Source organism: Stegostoma tigrinum, chromosome 33 (genome assembly GCF_030684315.1).
Source record: "Stegostoma tigrinum isolate sSteTig4 chromosome 33, sSteTig4.hap1, whole genome shotgun sequence".
In the NCBI taxonomy this organism is placed as follows: Eukaryota; Metazoa; Chordata; class Chondrichthyes; order Orectolobiformes; family Stegostomatidae; genus Stegostoma; species Stegostoma tigrinum.
The window spans coordinates 17562677-17576738 of record NC_081386.1 but is presented as its reverse complement, the minus strand read 5'-3'; the positions used below and the strand labels follow the sequence as shown (position 1 = coordinate 17576738).

Below are 14062 nucleotides of genomic sequence, written 5' to 3'. Positions count from 1 at the left end.
CACATCCTTCCTAACGTTTGGTGACCAAAACTACACAGTACTCCAGCTGTGGGCATACCAAAGTTCTGTACAACTTGAACATAATTTCATTGTCTTTATAAATGTATGCCTCAACTGAGAAAGGCAAATGTCCCATATGCCTTAACTACCCCGTTAACTTGCCTACCTCCTTCAGGGATCTGTGGACAAGCACCCTAAGATCCTTCTGAACTTCTTAGTGTCCTACCATTCATTGAGTACTCCCTTGTCTTGTTATTTCTCAGGGATTACTTCTGACCAGAAGGTGAACCAGACTTGTCATGTAAATACATGGCTGTAAGAGGTCAAAGGCTGGGGATTCTGTGGTGAGTAACTCTCCAAAGTCTGTTCTCCATCAACAAGGCATAAGTCAGAAGTATGATGGAACAGCCTCTACCTGCCAGGGTGAGTACAACTCAAGAAGCCTGACACAACACAGGACAAAAGCAGCCTATTTGTTTGGCATCCCAGAGGTTTGTGCCATATATAAAATTCACTACAACGACTAACCAAGCTTCCTTCGACATCACTTTCTAAACCTCTGACCTCTACAATGGAATAAACAGTGGCTGATTAATCCTATTTGGAGATGGGTGTCAAGAGCAACAGAATAGCTCAGAAATTGTAAGCTAATCCTCACCATACCCAAAGTCATTGCCTTTTACATTTGAAATGGGTGATAATTCAGAATTTCATGATCTAACTTGGGAGCCAGTACTGGAATATTCTCCACAGTATCAATAAGAGTTTGGTTGCAAAGAAGCAACAACAATTGCTGAAATTGTGCATCTCCAACTGTTGAATCCATTAGTTAATAACGTATGATGCTCTACTGTGTTGCGGCCAGGATAACGGTAATTCACTCAGACATCAGATCAAGACTCAGCATTGAGCTGTGCTCAGCAAACCACTTGTGAACTTCCTGGTGCTTGCTGTTTGCCTCACATAGGCCTAAATCCAATAGTTATTGTCAAAGTAACAAAATTTACATTGATATAGCATTGGTTCACAACATGATGACATTATGGCCAAACTTGAAAGGGACATTGAAAGAGGCACTGTTTTGTAACAGGAAAACATGACAAAATCCCAAACCAACAGCGAGTTATATTAAGTAACTGGATTATCATGTAATGATGTTGGATTAGAGATAAATATTGGCGAGGCATCTGGAGGATTGACCTGCTGCCCAAATTTGTGCAACTGTGTTTTTGGAAAACAAAACGACTACAATTTCTGCAATTCAAGACACCTAACATGCTAAATTAGCACTGCAGACTTAATTTTACATTATATCACTAAGCATGACTCAGTGGTGGTACTTTCACCTCAGAGTCAGAAGGTTCAGAGTTTACGCTTGACTTCATAGGTTCTATTTTCTCTCAAATGTAGCCATCAAAGATCAAATACCACTATTCAAAGAGCAGGGTAGTTTCCCCTGATGTCCTGGCTAGTACTTATGCCTCACCCAATCTGGAAATAATGAGATTTCTGGATGTGAGTTTGCTCGCTGAGCTGGAAGGTTAGTTTTCAGACGTTTCGTCACCATTCTAGGTAACATCATCAGTGAGCCACCGACGAAGCGCTGGTGTTATGTCCCGCATTCTATTTATCTGGTTAGGTTTCCTTGGGTTGGTGATGTCATTTCCTGTTCTTTTTCTCAGGGGATGGTAGATTGGCTCCAAATCAATGTGTTTGTTGATGGAGTTCCGGTTGGAATGCCATGTTTCTCGGAATTCTCGTGCATGTCTCTGTTTGGCTTGTCCTAGGATGGATGTGTTGTCCCAATCAAAGTGGTGTCCTTCCTTATCTGTACGTAAGGATACGAGTGATAGTGGGTCATGTCCTTTTGTGGCTAGTTGATGTTCATGTATGCTGGTGGCTAGCTTTCTGCCTGATTGTCCAATGTAGTGTTTGTCACAGTTCTTGCAAGGTATTTTGTAGATGACATTTGTTTTATTTGTTGTCTGTATAAGGTCTTTTAAGTTCATTAGTTGCTGTTTTAGTGTGTTGGTGGGTTTGTGGGCTACCCTGATGCCAAGAGGTGCGAGTAGTCTGGCAGTCATTTCGGAAATGTCTTTGATGTAGGAGAGTGTGGTTATGGTTTCTGAGCCCGTTTTGTCTGTTTGTTTGGGTTTGTTGCTGAGAAAATCGGCGGACTGTGTTCATAGGGTACCCATTCTTTTTGAATATGCTGTATAGGTGATTTTCCTCTGCTCTGCGTAGTTCCTTTGTGCTGCAGTGTGTGGTGGCTCATTGGAATAATGTTCTAATGCAGCTTCGTTTGTGGGTGTTGGGATGGTTGCTCCTGTAGTTCAGTATTTGGTCCGTATGTGTTGTTTTCCTGTAGACGCTGGTTTGAAGTTCCCCATTGGCTGCTCGCTCTACTGTGACATCTAGGAATGGCAGTTTGTTGTTGTATTCCTCCTCTTTTGTGAATGTTATGCCAGTCAGGGTGTTATTGATGGTCTTGAATGTTTCCTCTAATTTGTTTTGTTTAGTGATGACAAAGGTGTCATCCACATAGCGGACCCAAAGTTTGGGTTGGATGATTGGCAGAGCTGTTTGTTCGAGTCTCTGCATTACTGCCTCTGCTAAGAACCCTGATATCAGAGATCCCATGGGTGTACTGTTGGTTTGTCTGTAGGTTTTGTTATTGAAAGTGAAGTTGGTGGTGAGGCATAGGTCCACTAGCTTGATGATGTTGTCCTTGCTGATCAGGTTGCCATTCCTAGATGTCACAGTAGAGCGAACAGCCAATGGGGAACTTCAAACCAGCGTCTACAGGAAAACAACACATACGGACCAAATACTGAACTACAGGAGCAACCATCCCAACACCCACAAACGAAGCTGCATTAGAACATTATTCCAATGAGCCACCACACACTGCAGCACAAAGGAACTACGCACAGCAGAGGAAAATCACCTATACAGCGTATTCAAAAAGAATGGGTACCCTATGAACACAGTCTGCCGATTTCTCAGCAACAAACCCAAACAAACAGACAAAACGGGCTCAGAAACCATAACCACACTCCCCTACATCAAAGACATTTCCGAAATGACTGCCAGACTACTCAGGCCTCTTGGCATCAGGGTAGCCCACAAACCCACCAACACACTAAAACAGCAACTAATGAACTTAAAAGACCCTATACAGACAAAAAATAAAACGAACGTCATCTACAAAATACTTTGCAAGAACTGTGACAAACACTACATTGGACAAACTGGCAGAAAGCTAGCCACCAGGATACATGAACATCAACCAGTCACAAAACGACATGACCCACTATCACTCGTATCCTTACGTACAGATAAGGAAGGACACCACTTTGATTGGGATAACACATCCATCCTAGGACAAGCCAAACAGAGACATGCACGAGAATTCCGAGAAACATGGCATTCCAACCGGAACTCCATCAACAAACACATTGATTTGGAGCCAATCTACCATCCCCTGAGAAAAAGAACAGGAAATGACATCACCAACCCAAGGAAACCTAACCAGATAAATAGAATGCGGGACATAACACCAGTGCTTCGTCGGAGGCTCACTGATGATGTTACCGAGAATGGTGACGAAACGTCTGAAAACTAACCTTCCAGCTCAGCGAGCAAACTCACATGCAGAACCTCAACTTGAGCTACAAATCTTCTCAAAACTCGCTAATGAGATTTCTGTTTGTGCTTCTAGTACTTCTAATAGGTATATAGTTACATCTACATTTAAAAAGATGGCTATGCTTTAGCTCATAATCTAGTGTACAATCAAAGTGTACTTGAAATGGATGGCACAGTTCAGGGGGATAAAAGCTGTGGCTTTTATCTGTGAACCAAACACAAGCAAGGAAAAATCAATATTGTCCCACCTGTAATGTATTTTCTTCAAGTTTGAAGTTTAGACAGGAATACATAACCAAAAAGACAAACAGCAGATTGAAATGCAAATGACAACAAACCATCAGCAAAACGTTTTATCGTACATATTTTCTCAGATGCAAATTTGGATAAGAAAGATCTAGCAACATCATTTTTTTCTTTTCTGTAATGATATAAAACAAAATTATTTTCAAGACTGGAATGCAATATTTCAATAGAAAAACTTTCCTACAAAAGGTTCACTCTCAGTGCACTTGGAACAAATTTGACCATGTCAATTCTCTCTTCTTGCCATGAAGACAGTGTCTGTTGCTTGGCTATGGGATCACTAGAAACTCTTCTCCATGAACATTTTAAAAAAAAAATTCAAAAACTGTGATTGTTAGTGGGATATTTGATCACAGGGAGAATCATAAGAAAGCTCAATTTTCTCTTCACATATTATCTATGTGTGTACTTTCCAGAAGAGACAACAGCATCAATTACAATCCAAAATACTTGTTAATTTACTCCAATTCCATAGTCCCAAAGGCGTTTTAGCACTCAAATGCTGTTCTCAGATAACATAATGCAATACAGATCAGGAGTCAAATCCAATCCTGACAAGATCTCCAAAGTTGCTGCTGAGTATTTTCAGCATCTTGTTTTTATTCCAAAATACTTTGGTCTGTGTGATTTCCTGTAACACATGGTATATGCTTTACTAGTGTAGAAAAAATGATTGAAAATGGTTGAAGTTTGCAATTAGATGCAGTGAGACACAGAGTACCAGATACTTGAATAATGAAAGGCTCAAGCACTTCAGCAAGTCATCCATGACTAGTCATATCAGTCAGAATAGATACCACTAGTGTTTCTGAAATCAGATAATGAATAACGACACATACAGTAAATGTACGCTCTAAATTGGTTATAAATCTGATCAGCTTTAAGAACACAGGATGTTCAACTGAGAAATCACCATGAGAATCTGACCATCAAATGACATTGCACCTCATTTTTCTGTCTAGCTCAGTAGGTGAAAGTGAGGCAAGTCTGACCTGACATGGTTTAAGTATGTTTTCTTGTAGAAGGCTGATAAGACTGTTGACAGCACCCCAAAAAGATCTGTCAGCTGCACTTCGTGCCAACTTAAGGGTAAAAGGTTTCTAAGTTGAGTTCAATTGACTTTCGGGAAAATGCCTAGTTGAATTTTCAGGGTATTACCAATAAATCAAAACAATGGGGATTTTGCCTCATGTGTTTTGATTCATTTCATGGTTCAAAGTTTTAACAAAGATCTGTAGCTCCAGTTGTGGAGGAGGTTGTTGACTTGCTCGCCGAGCTGGCTTGTTTTTGTTCAGATGTTTTGTCATCATGCTAGGTAACATCATCATTGAGGCCTCCGATGAAGCGGTGTTATTCTGCTCTGCTTGGAATTTATACTGTCTGGTCCGTTATGGTAATGACACGACTCACCACAACATACCAGACAGTATAAATTCCAAGTGGAGTAGAACAGCATCGCTTCATTGTAGGCGTCACACTGATGTTACCTATCATGGTGATAAACCATCTGAATGTAAACAAGCCAGCTCGGTGGGCAAGTCAACAACCTCATTTCATTGTATTTTATATATCTTGTTTCTTTTGTTGGCTGCAACACTAATTACATGATGAAAATATGAATGCTTAAATGATCTGTAACTATGAAATTCTATTGCTCATAATCTTGAGAATAGTTGACTACTTAAAATTGCTGAACATGTTGATTAACATTTTGGATAAAAGAATTTCGTATTCGACCTTCATATTCTAATATGCACATACTGTGACTTGAATGCCCTGTGCTGAAGCTAAATCCTGCCACACCAGTTCTTTTCACTCAACAATTTTAGAATGGTGGTTCTATATAGTCTAGTGGTGAGGTTTTTGATGATCATAGATTACTTGTTACATATAAAATAAATCCACAGTATCTATTTTCTCTCTTAGCCATTAGTAAATTATAGATAAAAACTAAAAGAAAAATAGCCATCCATAGTGGGAACTGCAACACATCTTGTGAATTTTATGTAAGCAGAATCAGAGAAACAGTGAATATAAAACAGCCAACATGGAGTTAACTATCTTTATTAGCTTTAAAACCAAGACCCCCTAAAAATGCATTCAGGGACCTTTACAAATCTGTGAATGCATGGATACCTGCTATTGGTACTGCATTCCAACACTTCACCTGAATCTTTAACAGCCATAATTCTGCAATCTGCCTTCAAATACATTACCTAGACGTGCTTATTGATGACTTCATACAGAACTTTGTTCTACAATCTGACTAGCTCACCATTACAAATCAGATGTGCAAGTATACGCAATACAGCTAATTTAGATAACATTAGTGTTAGAGCTGTTTAATGGCAGCCAAACAGCTAAATTTGTAAAGAAAAGGAAAAACCAAAGTAAATCAAAAAACAAAGTGAAAGAAAACTATGAAATAAAAATTTGCAAACCCATTAGTCTTGTAGAATATTGACATTCTTAAAATTACATCACTGTGCCAAATAAGAATGGATTTTTATTAAAAACCTAAATAGTAAATGGTTGGATATATACTTGTAATGGCAATTGTTTAGGATGGGATCCCAATGATTTATCGTTGCTGTCTGATGATGAGTTTCTATAATACAGCAGCTGTTTTCCTAATCACGGAATGTCTTGATATTCCTCCTTAATGAAGAGATCACAATCTATATACACAATCTAATATAAATGTTTAAATTAAAGTCCAGGGTTAGTGACCGATGACATATTCTATTCCAGTAAAGCAAGGCATCATGAAAATGACTTATTTCTATCTACAGCAGCTAATCTTGCCTGCAAGTCTGAGGACATAAAGCCCGTTATGTGCAAAGAAATGCAATCCAAGGAACCATGCAAAATAAAATGACTTGGAAAAACATAAAAAGCCACATAAAAAAAGCTTCATAAATACATTAAAATTTAAACTCTATACTGAAATATCATTGTAGGCCTAGCATAAAATTGTACTATGTGGCGTAGCCGCACTCTAGGTTCAATGCTTTTGAATCTGCGCAGGTTATTCATGCCATCTTTGGTTGACTGCAGCACTAAGAAGAGTTACTGAATAAGATGTCAACTATCTGCAGACAGCTGAGCTTCAATGTCCACTCTGCAGATGGGGCATTTCTTGTTGGTAGTCAGCCACTGGTCCACACACACTTGATGGAAGAGGTGCATGCAGGGAAGACGTCTGCAATGTTAAGGAAAAAATGCATTAAGATTTGTTGGATCATTGTTATAGAATCATAATAAGATTTATTCTGTATTCACAATCCAAACGGTGTCTCAATATTAGTATTTTCAGTGGCAATCAAGTATGTAACCAAAAAAATCTTAATTTAAAATGGCATCTCAATCAATACTATACAAGCAATCCTAGTCACAATCCAGAAATTGTGAAGAAATAAACAACCTGACATGGATGAAAAATAGAGCACATTATTTCATTAAGACAGATGTTACTTGTGTCACATTATTTTGAGATTTCAAAATCAAACCATTCAAGCCCCAACATAACAGGTTTCAGCATACACAAGACTAAACTTGTCAAAAGCAAGACAATCGCATCACAATTGTAAGTCAACAGATCCAATATACTAGTTTATTGGGTACTTAATAATTGCATACAAAATATGCATTTGGTTCAAGAGCCTACTTATTACAAGATCAGAAATATTAGAAAAATATGTTCAAAATCCAATTTACATATTATGGGTAATTATCAAGGGGAAATTTTTTCCCCAATCTACTATCTTGACTTAGTTGGAGATTTAATCTTGTTTGTAAGTAATCAAATAACTGTCCACAAAAAAAAACTGAATTTGAAATGTTTGCATCCGTTGATTGAAATAACAGAATGTTTTCCGACAAAACCATCTTACCTAACATCTTCGCCTTCTTCTAAAATAGACAGACAGATGGTACATTTCTCCTCAGTGTCATCTTCTATTCCACTCTCCTCCTCCTGCTTGTACTGCAGTTTCCTCTGTAAGTCAGTTATTGCCTTGTTACCACAAATTCAAGTTTGTCAGGTGGTTCAGTGAAAGATTTCATACAAATCATTTGCAATAATAATTTAAAAACTTATTTGCTTACAAGTATTTTTTAAGATTTAGAACTGTTTAAAGGATCAATAATTTCTAAAACAAATTGAAAATTAATACTGAAATAATGAAGAAATGTCTTTACCTTTTTATATTTGTGTGGGTATGTGCATCTCTCAATTGTACCCTGTGAGGCACCGCGATTAACATTACCCAGTCGTTCTTCTAAATGCAGCAAATCCTGTAAATGAGAAAGAATACTTGACATACACATTTAAATTTTATATCATTATAATTATTTTTTAACCAAAAAAAATTTAGCACTACTTTAAGTGAAAGTAGTTATACTTCCCAGTCCTGTTTGTACCAACCTCATAGGTGGCTCGGAGGCCTGGAAACCTTCCTTCCAATCTCGAGGAGATGTAGCGGATGTGAGGGTAACCTGCCATGTCTGGTGGTACAGCCTATGCAAAGCAAAAAGATCATTTAGACAACTGAGTCAAAATATATTACAACAGTTCTGAAATTCCCGATTATGGTGAAGTCTGCAGAGGTAATGTCCCTGCTATGTACACATCATTCAAACTTCATGCAAACTTCCTGAGGTCACATTTTTACATTAACATTTGACATTTAATGGAAATAAATTCTAGAATCAACCATGATAAAATTACAGAATAATATCAAAAAGGCAGAATTAATGGTTCTCCATGTGAGTGGATGCAGCATTTGCAAAATGGTAGGCGAATTGATTCTGCAGGTATAACTAAGTAGGCATTATTTACTTGCCGTGATGGAGACATGGGTTGAAGCAGAAGACCGGGAATGGAATATAAAAACAACTGACATTTAGGAACACAAGCAAAAATAAATTATAGGATAGCACTGATAATGAGGGAAGGATCAATGTCTTAGTGAGGTTGGAAGAATAGGATGTAGAACCTGTTTCAGGTGGAGCTAAGAAACAGGAAGGGGCAACAATTATTAGTTGGCATGCTTTATAGACCAAACTGTGATGGTAACATGGAACATGCATTAAAATCAGGAAATCAGAGGTGCATGTCACAAATGGAATACAGTAATGTTGACTGATGCCACACTGAGTAAATCTAATGAACACCAATACAATAGATAAAAAAAACTTGGAAAATGTTTGAGATGATTTTCTGGAACAAAATGTTAAGGGACCAATTTAGACAGAGACTACAACACATTCAGTGTTGTACAAAGTTCTAATTAATAATCTTGCTGTTAAAGAACTTTTAGGGAATAATGATCATAATGTGATCAACCTTTCTATTAAATATGAGGAAGATGTTGGCTGTGGTGACTTGGTAAATAAAAAGGTTTGACGGTGCATAGGCAAAGTAGGTTAATTTTTAAAGGATTATTTCTTTGTTTCAAAACATACATAATTCCTTCAGGTCAAAAAACAACCAACAAGAAAACTGAAGTGCTTGGTCAACAAGGAAAGTTTAAGATAGCATTAGGTCAAAGGAGAAGCATTTTAACAAAACTGCAAGAGAATTGGGAGAAGATTAAGCATTCAAGAAATTGATAAAGAAAGAGAAATAAAATAAATGTAAACAAGTACAGAATAGAAAAACAGACTGTTATAAGATTCTAAAGATATGTAAAAAGGCATAAGATTAGCAAAAACAAATGTCAGTTCATTAGAGGCAGGATCAGGAGGATTTGTAATGGGAGTTGGAAAAATGGCAGAGGAAGAATCAAGAAGTCTTCAATTAAGTAACTGAGATTCAAGAAGGTAGAGAGAGAGAGAGAGAGAGAGAGAGAGAGAGAGAGAGAGAGAGAGAGAGAAACTGAAAGAAATCACAATTGCTTTAAAAAAAATTAGTACTAAAGAAACTACTGGATTGAACACAAACAAATCCCGAGGACCCAATGACCTTTATGCTATGGTGATCAAAGAGAAGACTACAGAGATTGTGTTTTGGTGATTATCTGTCAAAATTCTATTAATTCTGCAACAGTGGCTACAGATTGGAAAGTTGCAAATGTAACCTCACCTGTTTAAGAAGGGGAAGACAGACCTGTTAAGCTACCTCAGTAGTAAGGTAAATACTGGTAACTATTATAAAGGATGTCATTGCTGGACATTGAAAAAGTGAGGGTTCCAACTGGGCAGTATCAACATGGATTTATGAAAGAGAAATCATGTTTTACAAAAACGTACAGAAAAATGTTTTGGATGCTATTAGCAGAGTCGATATGGGAGAAACAGTGAATGTAGTGTTTCAGAAGGCTTTTGATTATGTCCCATGCAAGGGGATTGTACGAAATAAAATTAAAGCAAATGGAAGTGGGGTAACATATTAGCTTAGTTGAGGATTGGATAACAGGAGAAGTAAGTTGGTCAACCTCAGGTCGACAGGCTGTGACTTGGAGACAGGGGGTGCACAGGGAAAAAGAAGAGTGTGTGTGTGCATGGATGAAGTGCTAAAGTGTTCAAGCCTCAGGTGCTAACTTTCTATTTCATGTATTTGGATTTAGGGACCAATAATAACGTTTCCAAATTTGCTGATGACACAAAGCTTGTTGTGAATGTGAATTGTGAGGAGGATGAAGGGAGTCTTAAGGGGTTTTAGACAGGCTGAGTCATAGGGCAAGAGCATGGCAGATGGAATATAATATGCACGAGTGGTTCCTTTGCAGTCAGAAAGAGCATGTAACCACACTGCACTAGTTTCGACTCAAGAAAATCAGTGACAGACATTCTTTTGTTCATTTGAGGAATGCATTAATCAATCAGGGTCAATCAGCCTGGTTAAAATTTAATCAAAACTTGGCAGTTCACAGTCAGTCATTATTAATTAGTGCATTATCCTCAGCAACTGCTCCACCAGAATACACTAGCCAACAAATCAGCACTTTCCTCTCACATAGCCTAAGTCTTGTTTCCCCTTTATTTTGACATTTCTTGCAATGATCCTGATCAATGCAAGATGAAAAGCTCTGAACAAAATGTGTCTTTTGTTTAGTGATATTTAACGTTCATTTTAAAGTTTCCAAGCAGTTTAATTCATTTAATCACTAATAGCCAGGGTTTTAATTCAGCTACGGGAGTAAGAACCAAAAGGAAATGAAGCAGAATTCTGTAGCTGTACAGCTCATTTCACTGGTTTGATCAGATTTCACATCTGATCTGATTTAAAGATGAATAATTTTAGGAAACTATGTAAAAGCAAATCTTGAATTTTAAAATCAGAAACCAAGATTAAATTACACTAAGTTTTGAAAACAGTCCATTAGTGACTTGAGCAGTTTGAAAATTATTTTTCGCTTTTACTTAGATCTGGCCTTCTTTGAAGAAGTAAAATACCAAAGTGTAATGTCGCGTCTATTCTGAATTAACTTCAACTCAGTGGGTGAACTAATTCTGACTTATTCATCTTAAATTTCACCAGCTTCTTTTTCTGAAAGATTAAGATGATTTTAGCAGCAACAAAAGAACTTGCAAATAATATTTAATTTCCTCATTTTGGATGAGGGGAAAAACTAGTAGATGCAAGATTTCTATTAGCCTTAACCCATTCAAGCATTACCATCTGTTTTGGAGACCTGTCATTAAAAATGTCTGCAAACAAAAAAAAGCCACTTGATTAAAATGATTGAAATTTAGTTATTGACCTTTTATGCAGTCCAAGCCAATTGTGAAATCAAGACACGACAAGATCTTCACTCAGAATCTTAGCTATTAATTAGATTTCTGTTTCCAGTCATCCCTCCAACTGTCAAGGTAGAACAACCTTAGTGCAACGGTTACATGCACTTTCTTGAAACCTCAGCATCCTACCAGATCTAAGCTGATCTACCAATCGATGTCTTCCCTGTGGCCAAGAAAGGTCATTTACATCTGTGTCATACTGTCCACATCCTCTTCTGTTTCTGCACGTCTGGTATCGAAACTTCAATCAAGTATCTGTTACCTTAAAATGACTATTTCAAGCTCACCAAGCTGGCCTGCCTGCCACATTCCACTGTTCATAAACTTCAGTTCTTACAAAACTCTGCTATCTGCATGTGAATTGGCACCCAGTTTGGTTCACTGGTAGCCACTGTTCTCACTGATCTATAATGGCTTATTTTTGACAACATTGCAAATTGAAATTTCTGATCTTTGTGTTCAAATTAAGTCATGGTCTTGCCTTTCTTCCTCTCGAGAAACCTTTTCACAATTTCTACACTTTTCTACTTCTTGTCTTTCAGACATTGTCAAATCCCTCAGCATTGGTAGCTGTATTGTTTGTTGGCTGCCAGAGTTCACGTGACCTGCCCTAAGCTAGAGAAGAACTAGCAGTTAGAAGGGAGCATCCAGTATCATGGTCTACATTGGTACCAAAGACATAAACAGAACTGGGAAAGAGGTTCTACTGATGGATAACGAGAAGCCAGGCACTTGGTTAATTATCTTTTGAAATTCTGCTTTTCACCTCTAGATTACTACCCGAACCATATGGAAATTAGCACAGACCAACTGAAATTAGAGAAATGAAAGTATGACTCAGAGTGGTGTAAGAGAGGTTAGCTCTGACTTCAATCAAGGACAACGTGGAATCTGTATTGTTGGAATAGCCTTGAATCGTGCTGGGACTAGTGTTCTAGCAAGCCACATAACTAGGGAATTACTGTGGACTTTGAAATACCAAGTAGGGATAAGGTATTACGTTTGGGTATCAAATTGGGGGTAGAATCAAGGCATAGGACAAAGTAGTAATCCAGGAAATGAAATATCAGATAAGGGAAAAAGGGTAAAGAGTAAAAAAATCTTAACACTAACACTGGTAATCAGGACTAGATGTTGCAAAGATAACAAAAAAATAACAACTAATGGCTCTGCATCTGAATGTTCACAGCATTCATCATAAATTAAACAGATTGGTAGCACACATTTAAGTAAACACATATGTTGAGAACCATTCCCAGAACTGTAGCTGCAGGTGACAAAGATCAAGTCCTGAATAATCGAAGCATAGAAGACATTAAAAAATAATAGGATGGAGGGTGGCACTTAATCAAACATGGCATTGCTTAAGTAGATCAAAACATAGAATCAGTTTGGGTGGAGAGGAAGAATGTGAGGGGAAAGAAGTGAGCAGTAGGAATGGTTAACAGGTCTCTCACCAATAACTCCAATGTGGGATAAGGTATACAAGAAGAAATACTGGATGCATGTGACAAAGGATTGCAATAATCATGGGTGATTTTGAATTAGAAACATCAGTTGGCAATAGTAACCTGGATGAGGACTTCATAGAATGTTTTTGAGATAGTTTCTTAAAGGAACATTTTCTGGAACATGATCAGAGAACAGAATATAACATATCATTACACAATATGAAGTCTAAGATGAATTAATGACCTGAGTAAAATGCAGATCTGGACAGCAGTGACCATAAAATGACTGAACCTAACAACAGCCTTGGAAGGAGAGTGGGTCCAAGACAAATATTGAAACTTAACAAGGTAGCTATGTGGGTATGAAAGCTGAAGTGAACAGAAATACTAGGTTCGGAGAAAGGTCAATAAAGAACCAGTGGCAGACTTCAGGGGATGCTTCAATTTATTCAGAATAATTGTTTTCTATCAACAAAAAATCTAAGGACAGCACTTGCCATCTGATTAAATAAAAAAGGTTTGGAAAAGCATCAAAATTTCAGATACAGCAGACATAACGGCATGAAGATAGGTACAAGTCAAATGATTAGTCAGACTATAGAGAAGAACTAAATCAGAAGAAACTATAGCGTGAAAAGCTAGCTATGAAGGTAAAAATGGATAGCAAAGCTTTCTACATGATTTAAAAAGGAAAAAATGTGAAGGAACATTGATCCTTTAGTGTGAGTGAGAATGCTGAGAAAAATTCAAGGTAATTAAGAACAGATAGCATCACTTTGCAAAAGGGGAATCACGCTTAATTAATTTATTGTTTGAAGGAGTAACATGGCCCTCTTGTAGCACAGTGCAAGTATCCCGACTCCTGGACCAGGAGGCCCAGGTTCAAGTTCCACTTCTCCAGAGGGGTGTAATAA

The 14062-nt window shown here is 37.6% G+C and overlaps 1 protein-coding gene across 2 annotated transcripts in view; it reads right to left on the bottom strand.

The window, feature by feature from the left end:
• Positions 1–6002: 6002 nt before the first annotated feature.
• rnf111 (ring finger protein 111) overlaps positions 6003–14062 on the bottom strand; it is a 105696-nt gene continuing 97636 nt past the window's right edge. The window contains exons 11-14 of one of the 2 annotated variants that reach the window (XM_048563102.2): positions 8381–8473; positions 8155–8250; positions 7848–7969; positions 6003–7156 (exon numbers count right to left, since the gene is read on the bottom strand). In XM_048563102.2, coding sequence (XP_048419059.1) covers positions 7039–7156; positions 7848–7969; positions 8155–8250; positions 8381–8473 — 429 coding nt within the window. In that variant the 3' untranslated portion in view covers positions 6003–7038. The remainder of the gene's footprint in view (positions 7157–7847; positions 7970–8154; positions 8251–8380; positions 8474–14062) is intronic. The other variant, XM_048563103.2, reaches the window with a different exon arrangement.